Genomic DNA, 15,979 nt, shown 5'->3' on the forward strand with positions numbered 1-15,979 from the left:
ATCTATGTCAGCCATTTAGGTAATGTTACATTGGTGAAGAGTTTTAATTGTAAGAATTTGCAGCAACAATGTTCATTGTTCAGTAAATGTTTTAGCCTTAGTTTTCTTTGTTTACATGTGCTGTGATTTAAATGTTTAAACTTAGCAGCTTGTAATGGGGATGAGTCATGGCCAAATGTTTGCAAACCCCCTTAATATGGAACTTGCTGATAAACTATTGAACCTGTTACTATTTTTGAGCTATTGAATTGATTAATCTTTTAATTGTGGAACAATGTCCACTCTTTAACACTTTTGCAGACAGATTTTGTTTTGTAAATACATTTAAAATAAAAATACATTTAACATGGCGACATTCAGCTAATTTGAAATATTTAGCACATTGTTAGCTGTTATTACATTTTTTAATACATAATGCATTTTGAATGGTTGACCATACTTATATGCTCATTATCTGATTAAAGTCCGTACTGTGGTTAGATACATATAATGTGTTGTTGAAACTCTGTTTGAAACTATCTTGGAAAGCTGTTGAGTAAAAGTATTTTTTTTTTTTTTTCCTGCCAGCTAACTTGTTTTATGTCTTCTGTGCTGCTGCAGTGATGTATTATCATTGCTCTGCTGCACACTCAGACTAACTGCTCCTGTTCAGACAGGTGCGGACAGTTTGGCCTCAATCCATACTTGTGGACACAGCAAACACGACCAGACTCCCATTGTGTACCTAGAGGCCATTCAGGGTGTAGAAGCTTGTGTGTCAGTGATATGGGAGGTCTGCAGTGCCCCTTCTTACACCCTGCACCAAATAGAAAATGATTAACCGTTATTGTTTGATGGGTTTCCTGAACTAAATAGAACTTAACTGGAATTGCACCACATTTTTAATTTATTGCATCTCTCTTTTTTTGCATGTATGTGTGTTCAAATGCAACTAATATTGAAACATTTTAAATATTTTCATGGAATATCAAACTGTTGATGATTTGAGTGCACAATGTAAAAGTCTCCCTTACTCATTTTTTCCCTTTACAACTCGAACAAAAGATCATAGTCTGAAATAAAAGTAACTTTTGCACCACATTAGAGAGGAGGTAATATTGAGAGTGCATGGGAGATCTGTGCTCCTTGGAAAGTCTGTGACCTTTGCAGTCTGCGTGGTCTCCCAGGAGAGTGTGTTCCACGTCACTGCAGTATTTCTGTCCGTTCCTGCAGCTACTGTAACGGAAACAGCTGTGCAACAAACATCTATGCAATGAAAAGATCAATGGGGATTAACGTTAAAGACATTTTCACATGTGACCAGAAATTGTTTTTGAAGTGTGAAACTTGGTGTACATTTTTTTTTTGTTGTTTTTAATGCTATTATTAAATTGATTTGTTGTTTCCTGTACATTTTAATAAGGGACTGTTGATTTCATTTTATTTTATTTTTTCATGGACACATTTCTATTTTATTTTTTAAATATAATTAATTTCAGTTAAAGGGATAGTTCACCCAAAAATGAAAATTCTGTCATTAATTATTCACCGTCATGTCATTCCAAACTTTAAGGAACTCTTTAAGAAATCGTCTGTGACAACAGGAAAAAAAACATTTCTAAAGTTAATTACACATAAAATTATCAAATCATTGAATTTAAGATTTAGAAAACTTACTGGAACTTCTAAATATATTTAAAAAATGAAAATTAGATTCCAACCTTGTTTTATTGAATAAGAGCATCAGACTTTTGATGTTTAAACAATTTCTTTCTTTGTCTACCTGTGTGTGTAGGAACCTGCTGTATGTGGACCCACAGAGCCTGAACTTTGCTAACCGTCAAGGCTCAGCCCGTAACATTACAGTGAAAGTACAGTTCATGAATGGGGAAGATCCTAGCAATGCTATGCCTGTAAGTTTTGACAGTGCAAATCAATTTACAGTTTTGATTTGACCAAACATGTCATAGAGAAGCATTCTCTTGACTTTGGGAAATGGCATAATATGCTTACAGTTCTTCACTCCTTCACTCTTTAGGTAATCTTTGGGAAATCCAGTTGTTCAGAGTATTCAAAGGAAGCATACACTGCTGTAGTCTATCATAATCGGTGAGTTTGTTTGTATTTTTATATGATTCCACCCAGAAGTCTTTAACATGAGATCAAACATCAACAGATGGAGCGGCAGGGTCAGTTCTTTGTGAATTTGAAACAAGTGTTGGTCGAGTTTTTGTATAAGAGATGGATTATAGACACTGACATTGAATTTCTTTCTGTTTTTTTTTTTTTTTCTTTTCTGTATATCAAATGTTGTTTCCTCAGATCGCCGGATTTCCATGATGAAGTTAAAATCAAGCTACCAGCCTCGCTGACCGACCATCATCACATCCTTTTTACTTTCTATCATGTCAGCTGTCAACAGAAACAGAACACTCCACTGGAGACGCCTGTTGGATACACAGTACGTCGTTTTCCAAACACACACAATTAAAAAAACTTTCACTTAGCAAGGAAGCATTAATTTATATTTCAAATAAATGCTTTTATTTTGAACTTTGTATTCATTAAAGAAATAACAAAAATATTAACCAGCACAACCACAAGTGTTTTTTTGAGCACTAAATTAGCATATTCATTTATTTCTGAAGGATCACGTGTTCAGCAGTAATCAGGGCTTAAAGTTCTCCGGCACCATGCTGGATCTCCGGCGTATGGCGTTTGGCAGCAAAAAAAGATAGTCCGAGCCTGTGTCCCAATGTGCATAATATCCATCCTAAATTCTGTGTGATATTAGTAATTTTCAATACTATTTAGGGCAGATAGGTTGGATAGTATGCACATTGGGACGCAGGGCTACATTTAAAAAAACTTGTTGATATCACGTTCGAGTTCATTAGTTCTCCTACCAATGGTATGAGAGGAACACAGCTTTCACTCTCAACCAAACTAACATTACTAGCCATCAGAAGTGTTTGCTCTTATAAACACGAGATAAGCATAATAGCAGAGGAATGGAAAAGACGCGACACATTGAAACACATTGAAAAAGCTTCGAGGTGTCTGCAAAGGTGTCTATCTAGCGCCATATTTACATAGAAAAGCCATTAAAAAAGCAGCAGAGCTTTGTAAACAGCTCAAAATAATTACGTAATCTCCATAAGAACTGTATGATTGCCAGAACAAATTTACCGATAGTTTTGAAAAGGATTTTAATTTACCAGTAAAGACTGTATGTGTGAAAGGGGCTAAACTCTTCCTCTGCATATGCGGTGAGTTTACGTTCATCTGGGAAAACTGTGCGTTATCTCACTAGATTTGTAACGTAAATCATTTATAAACCTGTGCCTTAAATCATTTATAAACCTTATAAATATTTCTAATTATGTGATTGATTGTACATCGCGATTTCAAAATAAAACTTTCTGACTTTGCATGTGGCCAAACATTCAAATTAAATTGATTTTAACATCGTTGAATCACATGAAACATCACTAGGCCGTTCACGCCCTCTGCAGATATATTTTTTAATATAGGCATATTACATGTATTTTAACAGTGAAACCATGTAATTAACAATAAAACCATGTAATTACTTGGTTTTGATACTTTATTATTGCCTCACATTAGTTTATATATAAATATAGTCATATTAAAACCTGTTTTTTAGCTCATAATTTTCCAAGTGTATGATACAGCTTTCTTTCTTCAGGTCAATCATATATTCATGAAAAAAAAAAAAAATCAGTTAGAATAAAGCAAGCAGTAACTTTGCCATAGTATCCTTTCAAATGTTAAAGTTGCTACAGTCATTGCGTTCTTTGCGTGTGCAGCACTTTATTTGTACTAGAGATCAACCGATATATCGATTTACCGATATTTTTCCCGATATGTAAGCATTTTACCATAATCGGATATCGGTTTTGTAATATCGGATTCACCGATAAATGCCGCCATCTTGTGGTTGTTTTGAGAATTGCGCGCAGGATCGCCATTGTTGCGCATCTGAGGGGAGACGAGACAACAACAACGGCATGCACAGGTACTTGATTTGCTGTAGTTAGTAAACTTTATTTAACATAACAGGCATTAATGCACAAATTAGATGTATTACATAAATGCCTGATATGCAGTTTATGCAGCTTGGCTCTAAGAAAGAGAGACGAACACACGGAGTCACGTAAAATAATCTGTCAAGTCCTCACCCAATAAAGACATAACTTTGCCTGAATTAAATAATACAGCCATGAATGAGCGCATGTTGGAAATAAAAGCGCTGAATTTAATTCTCTCTCTGTTGTATATTTGCTCATCATTAGTCTCGTGAAGCCGTTTCATATTGCTGTTCACTCAGCACGGCCACCGCATGTAACTTTTAACAAGATTCACTTGTTTAAAATGCTAAATTATATTAACATTTACTATATTACCATTATTTCGCCAATAAACATCTAAATAAATACATCTCTATGGAAATGTATTATTTATTATCTCCGCGAGCGATCGCAGTTTGAGTATAGTTCTGTGTAACGTTAAATTCATAGATAAACCACGCTATCAGCAGGCATTTCATAATCTAGAATGACAAAAACATATGAATAATTCTGGTAACATACCAGTTGAGAAATGCAATAAAATATGATGTTTTGTTTGTTACAGCCTATTTCAATATTCCAGAGAATATTATTCAGTGAATTAACATTATACAGTGAATTATTCTTCATTCTTTAGCCTATTAAACAGCTTATAAACCTAAAACTGCAGTTTAAAATGAAGTTGATATGACTCCTGTCCTTTATTTTCTCCATTTGAAAACATTAGACATTCCTTTGCTTATTGTTAATATCAGTGTTGCTGATGATGCTTTTTATAAACAAAATGTTTTTATTGTTGTAATATGAAGATTAAATTTAACATGAAAGACTGTTGATTTTCAACCTTTTTTGTTGTTGTTAAGATGACTGAAAGAAGGAAAACCCTAAGTGAAGTATGGACTTACTTCACTCAGTTATTTATTTACTTTATAACAGTAAATAAATATCGGTTCTGCATATCGGTTATCGGGCACATAAACATGCAAATAATTGGTATCGGTTATAAAAAAAACAATATCGGTCGATCACTAATTTGTACCATTTTGTTTTATTAGTGTATTTATCAGGTAGTTTCAAGGAAAATCATTTTAAATTTTTTCTCGTTTGTTTGTTCGCCAAATAACCCTGTGTATGTGTCCACCCCTGCAACCCCCCAACCCTCGGAAAAAAAGTTCAGGCTCAGGATTTTTTTTTTGCTTTAACCCCTGAGTAGTGGTTGCTGAAAATTCAGCGTTGCCATCACTAGAAGAAATAACATTTTAAAATAAAACTGTTAATATTCACCATATTGTTTTGATTAAATATTTGCAGCCTTAGTGGGCATAAACTTTTGAATGATATGACATGAACACGAACATTTTATTTTCTTTGACATTTTTGGCACTCACACCATGCTAATAGAGAACACTTCTATAAATCTGTACACAGATTCTGGCAACAAGTCGCCTTTCAATAACAAACATGGAAATTGAAATGCATCGAGAATAGTTTTGATACTGTGGCTGGTTGTTTAGACTAGTTTTAAAAGTTAGTTATCTATTTTTTTCTGCAAGACTATTCATAAATTTATAATTCATAATTTTAAAATCAGTTAAAAATGTAGACATAAAAGATTGGTCTAATTTGAGTCAGAAATGGAAGTTATTACCACTTGGTTAACTGCTTGTTAGTCAAACTTGTTATCAAGACTCAGGCTTAACATGGTGACATTTAACATTAACGTAGTGGTGTTTATTCAACTGTCCCCTGAATCATGACTCTCTGAATAAAAATCTATCTAATCATGATGTGCCTGAAGGGTCACACCTGTAGTAAATATTATGTCTCTTATTTTTCCTCAGTGGATTCCCATGCTGCAAAATGGACGCTTGAGAACAGGTCACTTCTGCCTTCCAGTATCTCTGGAGAAACCGCCTCAGTCTTACTCTGTTCTCTCTCCTGATGTAAGTCAATTTCTGTCACACAACACAACACACAAAGTTAAATATGATAGTTTTTTTTATTGGCCTTGTTTAATATCTAGTATCATGTATCCCTCATTTATATAAATTAGTTGTTAAAAGACTTTTCTCATTGGTCACTGATGTTCTTTTTTCAAGTCTTTTTGAACCTTGAAGATTTCTTTACCATTACCATTTTTACATACAAAGTACTAATATTTTTAATTGTTTTAAATTTATGATACCTGTATTGTTAGTAATGCTGTAATTTTTCATATACATTACAGTGGGACGCATGATTTGAAGGAAGTGTGTTTGAGAGTGTTTTAGTGTAACAGTGTGTAATTATACAAATAAGTTATACTGAAAATTAATTCATGCATTTGTGTGTAGGTTCCTCTTCCTGGAATGAAATGGGTGGATAACCACAGAGGGGTGTTTAATGTAGAGGTTGTGGCTGCGTCCACCATCCACACGCAGGTAATTAGTAGTTCAGTTGTCAAAGCACTGACTAATAGCCCACTTCAAACAAATGCGTTCTCTGATGTGTTTCTTTCCTCTGCCCAGGACCAGTTTTTAGATAAGTTCTTTGCACTGGTGCATGCGCTGGATGAGCACATGTTCCCTGTGAGAATAGGAGACATGCGCATTATGGAAAATAATCTGGAGGCTGAGCTGAAGTCTAGTATAGCAGCTCTAAATTCCTCTCAGCTGGAGCCTGTGGTGCGCTTCCTCCACCTACTGCTGGACAAACTGGTGTTGCTGATGGTGCGGCCACCTGTCATAGCCGGCCAGATAGGTACCCTCTGTCCTCCAAACCTACATAATCTCAGAAAAGTTTTACTTTAAAGAGACAGTTCAACCAGAAATGAAAATTCTGTCATCATTTACTCACCCTCATGTTTTTCCAGAACTGTATGACTGAATGACTTTCTTCTGTGGTGGAACATAAAAACAAATAGTTTGAGAAATGCCTGTGTCCCCCCCCCCCCATGGGCTCTGATGTTTGGTTCCCAACGTTCTTTAAAATTTGTTTTGCGATTCACAGAAGAAAGAAATGCATACAGATTTGGAACACTATGGGGATGAATAAATGATGACAGAATTTTAATTTTTGCATGGATTCAATTTAACTTATCTAATATTAAATTGGTAGTTCAATGACAAATCAAAATTGTTAACATTTACTCCAAACCACAGATTCACAAACAAATCAGTTGTTTTCAACTAGTTTAACCAGCTCATATATCAGACTGAAAGATTCGTTTGTGAGTCAAATCAGAAGTTGGTTGTATAACTTTCTAAATTGGTCCTTTGAATGCTCAGAATGTGCTTGGAAACTATGACTGTTGTATAAATGATTGGCCTCTTTTCAGTCATTTCTCTTCCATGTTTAAGTGCAACTTTCTATTAAAAAATAGTATATAGCTTGATTGTGAGAACTGCATAAAATAGTTGTTAGTCTCCTGACTTTGGCTGTTGTTTCTTAAAGATCTTGTGTTTTATTTTCTCTTTACTGTAGTGAATCTTGGTCAGGCTTCTTTTGAAGTGATGGCATCCATAGTGAACCGTCTACATAAGTACTTGGACACGAGTCAAGATATGCATGGGCGAAACAGCCTTCTCTCTTCATACATCCACTATGTCTTCCGCCTGCCCAACATGGACCCCAACTCCCCCTCTCCAGGTCAGGTTTCAGCTTGATCCTTTCATTTATGTCTCTCAATCTGTGGCTTTTTGGGGGTTGATGATTAGTTAAATTAGCTGTCAATCTGATTTGTTTCAGTTTTGATTTATTCTGTTCTGCATAATAGGCCCAGGAGGATTGGGTGGTTCAGTGCATTATGCCACCATGGCCCGTTCTGCAGTTAGACCTGCAAGCCTCAACCTCAACCGCTCTCGTAGCCTTAGCAACAGCAACCCAGACATCTCTGGCACTCCAACTTCCCCAGATGATGAAGTACGGTCCATCATTGGCAGCAAGGTAGGTAGACATATTTCAGCAGCTCTGTTGGTTATAATTTATTTCTAATAATATTATAGATGCATCGTTGTTTATATACACATCAAAATGTATTTTATTAGTGCTGTTAAGACATGCTTTGATTGCTCCAGCTGGATTTAACTAATTGTGTTCATTATCATGAGTGCATTTATAGGTCATTGACTTTCTGCTGATTTAGCTGATCATCAGCATTTCTCAATGTTACAGATCAACCTATAGCTCACTAGCAAGACAAACTTTAGCTGGAACATTTTATGTACTTAACCCATGTTACGCAATCTTGCAAAAGCAAAAACAAAAATGAACTATAACACAATGAATGTGTGGTCGTTGGGTATAATCCATTCAACAGTTTGTCTTAGAATGTATAGCTGATAGCTCAGTTATTTGTTGCGCCCAGTTCATACAAGGAATTATGCAAATCAGGTAAAACAGGCAAAATAAGAGATTTGTTATTTCAATTAAGTATCTTAGATTTTAGTATGCGTTACTTGGCTGTAAATAAACTTTATCTCAGTGCATGAAATCTTAAGAATCTGCAATTAAAGAGGAAATCATGTTTGGCAAATGTACATTTAATAAGATAATGATTGCAGTTTATTTCAAAATGCTCCAAATTTGCAAATCTGTTGAATGTTCTCATGATGACTTCAGAAAAATACATTACATACACTACTACAAATGTTTGGGGTTAGTAAGGTTTATGCTTTTGAAAAAAGTCTCTTCTGCTTTCCAAGTCTGCATTTATTTGACCAAAAATACATGGGAACAGTAATATTGTGAAATATTATTACAATTTGAAAATTACTGTTTTCTTAGAAACATTCTAGAAATTCTAGTTTAATATATTTAAAAATATATATTTATTCATGTGATGGCAAAGCTGAACGTTCAGTATTCATTAATGTTCACAATCCTTCAGAAGTCATTCTAATATGCTGATTTAGTTTGACAGTGTAAAAATCCTTTCTTACTAACACTTTTGACCAATTTATTGCATCTCTGGCGAATAAAAGTATTAATTTACTCCAAACTTTTGAAAGGTAGTGTACATGTAGTGCTCATGACTTTTATAATGTACAAATGGTCTGAAGATGTTTAAGATGTTATATTTGAGATACAATTATAAATTATTGGTGCTAACTAGTGATCCTTTTTCCCCCCATTGCAATGAATGAATCCACCTGATTTCACATTGTGCATTCTCTGTGCTAACTGTGCCGAACTAAGCCTGTTGTTACCACTTAACGATGCTTGATACTCTTAACCTGTTGCTGTTCAAAGATATGAAATTAATATAAACTAACTTGCTCCCTTGCTCACTTTATCTCATTGACCTGTAACTTTTGACCTTTCACTGTTCCCTGGCTTGCTTGCGTCTGCCCGTGATCCTTTTGATGCCACCCTTGGCTTGCAGGGCTTAGATCGCTCCAACTCCTGGGTGCATACCATGGGGTGCAAAAGCGCCCCCTGGGGGACCAGCCCTGGCTCATCATCCGATGCTAAGCAGGTCATTCTGACTATCCCAACCCCCAAATACAAAGCAGAATCCCCCATTTCACACAGTCGTTCCCAGTAGCACTAAAACAGAAATATCTGATAACTCCATGGCACAATCCTCTTCCACTTCCATTTTCCTTTTTTTATTTATTTTTTACTTCCTCAACTCCATTCACTCTTCTTAAACAGTCATTTCCAAAGCCACCTAATTTTTCTTATTCACCATTTCACTCTAAAAAGCATTGCATGGGCATAACTAACCAATTTCCATTTTCTCTCTGCTTGGCATGTTATTATATGGGAAACACTTTACAATAAGGTTCATTAGTTAACATTAGTTAACAAAATTAGTAAACATGAACTAAGAATGAACAATACTTCTACAGCATTTATTAATCTTAGTTAATGTTAATTTCAGCATTTACTAATGCATTATTAAAATCACAAGTTGTGTTTGTTAACATTAGTTAATGCATATGTTAGTTTACTAACATGAATAAACGATAAACAACTGTATTTTCATACTAACATTAACAAAGATTAATAAACAGTGTAATAAATGCATTGTTCATTGTTTGTTCATGTTAGTTAATACATTAACTAATGTTAACAAATGACACCTTATTGTAAAGTGTTACCATTATTTGCTGCATGCACATGTATGCGTGTGTGAATGTTGGTCTGCTTGTTTGTTTATTTCTAATAACCGGCACCTGGTTAAGGCTAATAATTTTCTTTTCTCATTACTCAGTGCCTGTAATAGTCTGATTCATTAAAGCATTACATGCATACTTTTTTATTTATTTGATTTGATTTATTCAGACGCACACCAAAACACTTTTTAAAATCTCCTTATCGAGTAGACTATATCCCTCAGAATAGCTGTTTGTCTGATGGAAACTAATTGTTTAATGTGAAAGTAATTGCATTTTTTAATTACTTATCTATTACAATATTACAGTTTGTGCAGTCTTGTTCTATATTGTGTTTTGTGCGTGTGGGCTGAGGGTGTGTGTGTGCGTGTGTGTGCGTGTGTGCGTGTGTGCGTGCGTGCGTGCGTGTGTGTGTGTCTGTGTGTAGGTATTGGTAGTGAATGGCACCACATACCTCCTGTCCTCCACACTAATCTATTGTCACCCTTCCATTCATCCCCACCCGTAGGCCATGGAGCGCAGTGGCAATCGCATGTCATCGCACACTGAGAGTGCCAGTTTCTTGCAAACATTAACAGGACGCTTGCCGACCAAAAAGGTAGAGACCCAATTCCCGGAGGGCAGGAGCCGACCCCCTCCTCGCCTCACCTGCGCCTGTCTGTCTTGGAATGACTGGATGTTGTTGTTGTTGTTGTTGATGTTGTTTTGTTGCTGTGGTTGTCGTGTTCTTGTGGATGCTGGGTACACGTTCTTCTCTTTACTATGAATGCACCTGAAGACTGTTTGAAGAGGGAATGATGTGTCACTTGTGGTATGGAGCACCCTGTTGGTCTTGCCCCGGTAACGGGTACTGTGTTCGAATGGGATGTTTATCTGTGTTCGTTGTTGGATCTGTAGAATAATGAATCCTCCCCACTCTTGCAGCAACACAGTGGACCTTATGTCAAAGGACCGTATCATATCCCATAGTAGAACTAAGACATACTGACCTAAATGCAGTGTATTTGATGGTGAATGGTTCTTTGATGGTTCCGTCCTGTTCTCAGCTCTTTCATGAGGAGCTTGCCCTGCAGTGGGTGGTCAGCAGTGGCAGCGTGAGGGAGGGAGCCCTGCAACAGGCCTGGTTCTTCTTTGAGCTTATGGTAAGAACTACCACAATCATAAATCCCTGTGCTTCCTCCTTTATGATCAAAAGTGTAGCATCAGTTATTGTGAGGAAAAAAGGATGTTCTTTCTCTTTTCAGGTTAAGAGCATCATTCACCACTTATACTTTACTGACCGCCTGCAGTCTCCCAGGAAGAACCGCTTCCCTGAGCGCTTCATGGATGACATCACCGCTCTGGTTAGCACCATTGCAGGTGACATCGTCTCACGTTTCCAGAAGGTGAGAGAACTGCATCTACATGAATGAATTGAACTGTTTGTTTGTTCTTTTTTGTTAACTTTTGTTTTAAATGATAATATCATTATTATAATACAAATATCATATGTACAGCAACATGGAGATATATATATATATATATTTTTTTTTAAGAAGTCTCTTCTACTGATCAAGGCTGCATGTATTTGATCAAAAATACAGTAAAAACTGTAATATTGTGAAATTATATTACAATTTAAAATAGCAGTTTTCTATTTTAATGTATTTTAAAGTAGAATTTATTCCTGTGGTGGGAAAGCTGAATTTTCATCAGCCATTACTACAGTCTGCAGTGTTACATGATCCTTCAGAAATCATTCTGATATGCTGATTTATTGTCAGTGTTGAAAAAAAAAGGTTTTGCGGATTAATTATTATTATTATTATTTTTTTTTTTTTGGAACCTAAGATTTTTTGCTAAATAAAAAGTTAAAAAGAACAGCATTTATTCAGAATATAACTTTGTCTTTTGTAACAATATACACTAACGTTCAAAATTTTTATTTTTTTTGGAAAGGTATGTATGCTTTGATTCAGCAAGGATATGTTAAATCAATAAAAAGTGATAGTAAAGACCGATATTGTTACAAAAGATTTATTTTGCATAAATATATGTACATTTGATTTATGTTTCAGTGCATGTTACATATGATATTGATAACTATATTATAGTTAATGGTAATAATTATATTATGTAAATATAATAAAGAAACAAATAAATGAAAATTAGTATGACATTGTCATTTAAGTATAATTTAAAGTTCAATGGTTAATTCTTGCAGATGATCAGTCAAGAAAAAACATGATTTCCATTATGTCTGTTTATTCTAATTATTTTAAGCTTTTGAAGTGGTGAGTTTGCCGTTTCATGTTTGTCTTTACTTTACTTTATTGTCTTTTTAGGATCTTGAGTTGGTGGAAAGGCTCAACACCAGCTTGGCCTTCTTCCTCAATGACCTCCTGTCAGTCATGGATAGAGGCTTTGTCTTCTCTCTCATCAAAACCTACTGGAAACAGGTACCTTGCAATTCAGCTCCAAACATGCTATGTTTTTTTACACATTGTCGTTTCCGATGACCTTCTGTTCCTTCTGTTCCCAGGTGTCCACCAAGCTCTATGCACTACAGAACCCCACTCTAGAGTCTCTGAGACTAGACTTCCTGAGGATCATCTGTAGCCATGAACACTACGTCACTCTAAACCTGCCCTTCAGTCTACTCACACCCCCAGCCTCCCCCTCTCCTTCAGTCTCCTCTGCCACATCTCAGGTATGAACACTAACTGAGAAAGTTAACTCTAATAAACTCTAAATTACACCAAAATTGATAGTAATGAAAACCTTCCTCCCATTTTTTTTGTTTTTCTTTCTCATTGTCTCCCACCAGAGTTCTGGATTCTCTACCCATGTGCAGGACCAAAAGATCGCCAACATGTTTGAGCTGTCTGTGCCCTTCAGAGAGCAGCATTACCTCGCTGGTCTGGTTCTGACAGAGCTGGCTGTAATACTCGACCCTGAGGCTGATGGGTCAGTACCCTGGTGTGTGCCCTATTTCCATTCTTAACTCTTAAAACTCTTAAAGAACTACAATTTTATAACTTTTGCTATTTTTATATATTTTTAAAAATGTGTGTGTGTATATATATGGGTAGTTGACAAATAAACATTGCACTGTGACATAGCAAAAATTTAGAAAAAAAACTTATACAAATAACATGAGAAAAATATATCTTCATTCTTAGAGTTACAAATAGAATGAGAGTTTTTTTTTTTTCTTCATGTTTTTCCATTACACCCTAGGACACATTGATACGATTAACTATGATTAACTATGATAATAAACAATTATTTAGTCATTTAGCAGCCGTAGATGAGGACAATAGAAGCAATCAAAACCAACAACTATAATTATATTTACAATTATGTATATTATTATTATTTTTTTTACATGTTTTATTATTATATAATCCATCATTTAAATTAAGTATTTTAATTATTTATTTATTTAACATTTATTAAGTATTAGAATTATTTATAACATCTATCAAATATGTAATTTTACACTTTTTTTTCTCTTGCTGTAGGATGTTTGGTCTTCATAAGAAGGTCATCAGTGTGGTTCATAATCTGCTGTCCAGTCATGACTCGGACCCACGTTATGCTGACCCTGAGGTCAAAGCTAGAGTTGCACTGCTCTACCTACCACTTATAGGCATTGTGATGGAAACCCTTCCCCAGCTCCATGATTTCACCGGTATGTTCATAGATTTTTGATTTCTGCTCATGTTGCATTGTAAATATGCCATGTTATAACATCATCCACCCATGTTGCTGTTTTTCTTTAGTTCCTTTAACCTTTCTTTTACCATCACAGAATCCCATAATCAGTGGGGGCGTCCTGGTGGTCCAGGTACTGAGGAGCAGGAAGCTGAGGGCAATAGTATGATTAGCCAGACTGTTGCAATGGCAATTGCAGGGACCTCCGTGCCACAGATGTCACGGCCTAGTAGTTTTCTGCTCAATCCACAGGTATTGTGACCTCACTGATTGGTTGCAGTGTGTGTGTGTGTGTGCATGACAGAAATGACACCCTTTGCATTTAAAGTAAAGCCATTTTTGTGCACATCCTTTTTATTAACAAAAAACTTAAGCTGCCATAATAAATTTAATTAGGGATGCACGATATTATCGGACCAATATCGTAATCGCTCTTGCTTTAGACCATTTAAAAATGTTAAATCTTAAAATAAAATGTTAAGGTTACCACTGCATCTTTCTGAGAAAAAAAAGAAAAAGGCAGCGATTGAATATAATTTATTTATAGTTATTGCAAATCTTCAATGTACTGTCATTATAAAAGAACTTCATTGTTGTTTATTTAATTCTAACAAACGTTCTTGTTAAAAACTAACCAAAATTAAAAATAATTTGCTTATAATTTCTGCACAGGAGAGACTTGGTGTTGTTTCCAAACAAAAGGAAAGATATCGGTATCGGATTCAGCTATCGGCCAAAATGAGTTGAAAAATATCAGCATATCGGATATCGGCAAAATCCAATATTGTGCATCCCTAAATTTAATTCTTTTGAATGAAAATAGATTACTTGATGTTAGAGATAATTAGACCAAAGCAATGTTGTACAACAAGAAAGCTACTTCATGCAATGTCTGAAAAGGATAATATCAATCCTTCACTAAAGTCTATACACCTTGTTCTCCAGGCCACCCGTCAGCATGGCTCGTTCTCAGCTGAGTCCAGTCGTAGTCTGCTCATCTGTCTGCTGTGGGTGCTGAAGAATGCGGATGAGATGGTGCTTCAGAAATGGTTCACTGACCTGTCTGTCTCCCAGCTCAATCGCCTGTTGGACCTGCTCTACCTCTGTGTCTCCTGCTTCGAATACAAGGTTTGAATAAGCTTCATAGTTGAGGGAGCTAATGCCAAAGGTATTAATCAGATGTGTCTCCACCGCACTTATGGATCTCTCAGTAGCAATATACCTGTATCTCTTTCACGTCTGTTTACATTTCCATTTATCTCTAAAGAAATGCACCCAGTCTGCTCAGCTGGGTTCTTTCTCAAACCAAGTGAAATTAATTCATGTTTGTGTGTTTCTATCCATCCATCTCATACAAAAAGGCCCATTTTTTGTTCATGCAGGGCAAAAAGGCATTTGAACGTATGAACAGTCTAACCTTTAAGAAATCCAAAGACATGAAGGCCAAGTTGGAAGAAGCCATCCTAGGCAGTATTGGAGCCAGACAGGAGATGGTGCGACGGAGCAGGGGCCAACTTGGTTAGTAAAAATTATATATATATATATACACACACACACACACAAATTATATGTATATGAACACTATTCTGTTGGACATAACTTGGTGTGTTGTCCTTTCTCTTCTTTTGTCCTCCACAGAGAGAAGTCCATCAGGCAGTGCTTTTGGCAGCCAAGAAAACCTGCGCTGGAGAAAAGACATGACCCATTGGCGTCAGACCAGCGAAAAGATGGACAAGTATGATTTCATTTAATTTATTAATTAATTTATTTTTTATTCTTTTTATTTCTTTTTGGTCAGTGTGTTCCTGAGCCAAATTTAAAGTAGGTGAACTTTGACTTCCATTTCAATTATGTAACTTACATGATACAAGTACAAACTTTGTAATCTGGTCATCAGTAGTTAGTCCAGTAGTAAGAATGTCAAAAAAGAAAAGGAAAAAAGTATGAATAATTTAAATAAAAATAATTAATTAAATAAAAAAAATAAAGTTTTAATTATATTTTCTTGTAATTTAGTAATTAGTCTGCCTTAAAGATATTTTTTATTATTATTATTATTATCTATGTATTCTGTATGGTTAAATTAAGATAACTGCTTGTTTTCCTCCCATAAAA

At 35.4% G+C, this 15,979-nt stretch overlaps 1 protein-coding gene across 21 annotated transcripts in view; it reads left to right on the plus strand.

Annotated features, from left to right (window-relative positions):
* Positions 1 to 15,979, plus strand: part of dock7 (dedicator of cytokinesis 7) — a 50,025-nt gene that overhangs the window by 16,395 nt on the left and 17,651 nt on the right. For 6 of the 21 annotated variants that reach the window (XM_058780076.1, XM_058780059.1, XM_058780064.1 and 3 more), the window contains exons 15-34: positions 1,775 to 1,892; positions 2,018 to 2,088; positions 2,302 to 2,440; positions 5,912 to 6,013; positions 6,404 to 6,490; positions 6,578 to 6,809; positions 7,533 to 7,697; positions 7,825 to 7,994; positions 9,433 to 9,525; positions 10,677 to 10,766; positions 11,215 to 11,310; positions 11,413 to 11,553; positions 12,493 to 12,606; positions 12,690 to 12,857; positions 12,975 to 13,126; positions 13,672 to 13,841; positions 13,962 to 14,116; positions 14,810 to 14,992; positions 15,226 to 15,382; positions 15,503 to 15,599. In XM_058780076.1, the coding sequence (XP_058636059.1) occupies positions 1,775 to 1,892; positions 2,018 to 2,088; positions 2,302 to 2,440; positions 5,912 to 6,013; positions 6,404 to 6,490; positions 6,578 to 6,809; positions 7,533 to 7,697; positions 7,825 to 7,994; positions 9,433 to 9,525; positions 10,677 to 10,766; positions 11,215 to 11,310; positions 11,413 to 11,553; positions 12,493 to 12,606; positions 12,690 to 12,857; positions 12,975 to 13,126; positions 13,672 to 13,841; positions 13,962 to 14,116; positions 14,810 to 14,992; positions 15,226 to 15,382; positions 15,503 to 15,599 (2,700 nt within the window). The remainder of the gene's footprint in view (positions 1 to 1,774; positions 1,893 to 2,017; positions 2,089 to 2,301; positions 2,441 to 5,911; positions 6,014 to 6,403; positions 6,491 to 6,577; positions 6,810 to 7,532; positions 7,698 to 7,824; positions 7,995 to 9,432; positions 9,526 to 10,676; positions 10,767 to 11,214; positions 11,311 to 11,412; positions 11,554 to 12,492; positions 12,607 to 12,689; positions 12,858 to 12,974; positions 13,127 to 13,671; positions 13,842 to 13,961; positions 14,117 to 14,809; positions 14,993 to 15,225; positions 15,383 to 15,502; positions 15,600 to 15,979) is intronic. The other 15 variants (XM_058780063.1, XM_058780070.1, XM_058780071.1 and 12 more) reach the window with 8 other exon arrangements.

This window comes from Onychostoma macrolepis, chromosome 06 (genome assembly GCF_012432095.1).
Source record: "Onychostoma macrolepis isolate SWU-2019 chromosome 06, ASM1243209v1, whole genome shotgun sequence".
NCBI lineage: Eukaryota > Metazoa > Chordata > Actinopteri > Cypriniformes > Cyprinidae > Onychostoma > Onychostoma macrolepis.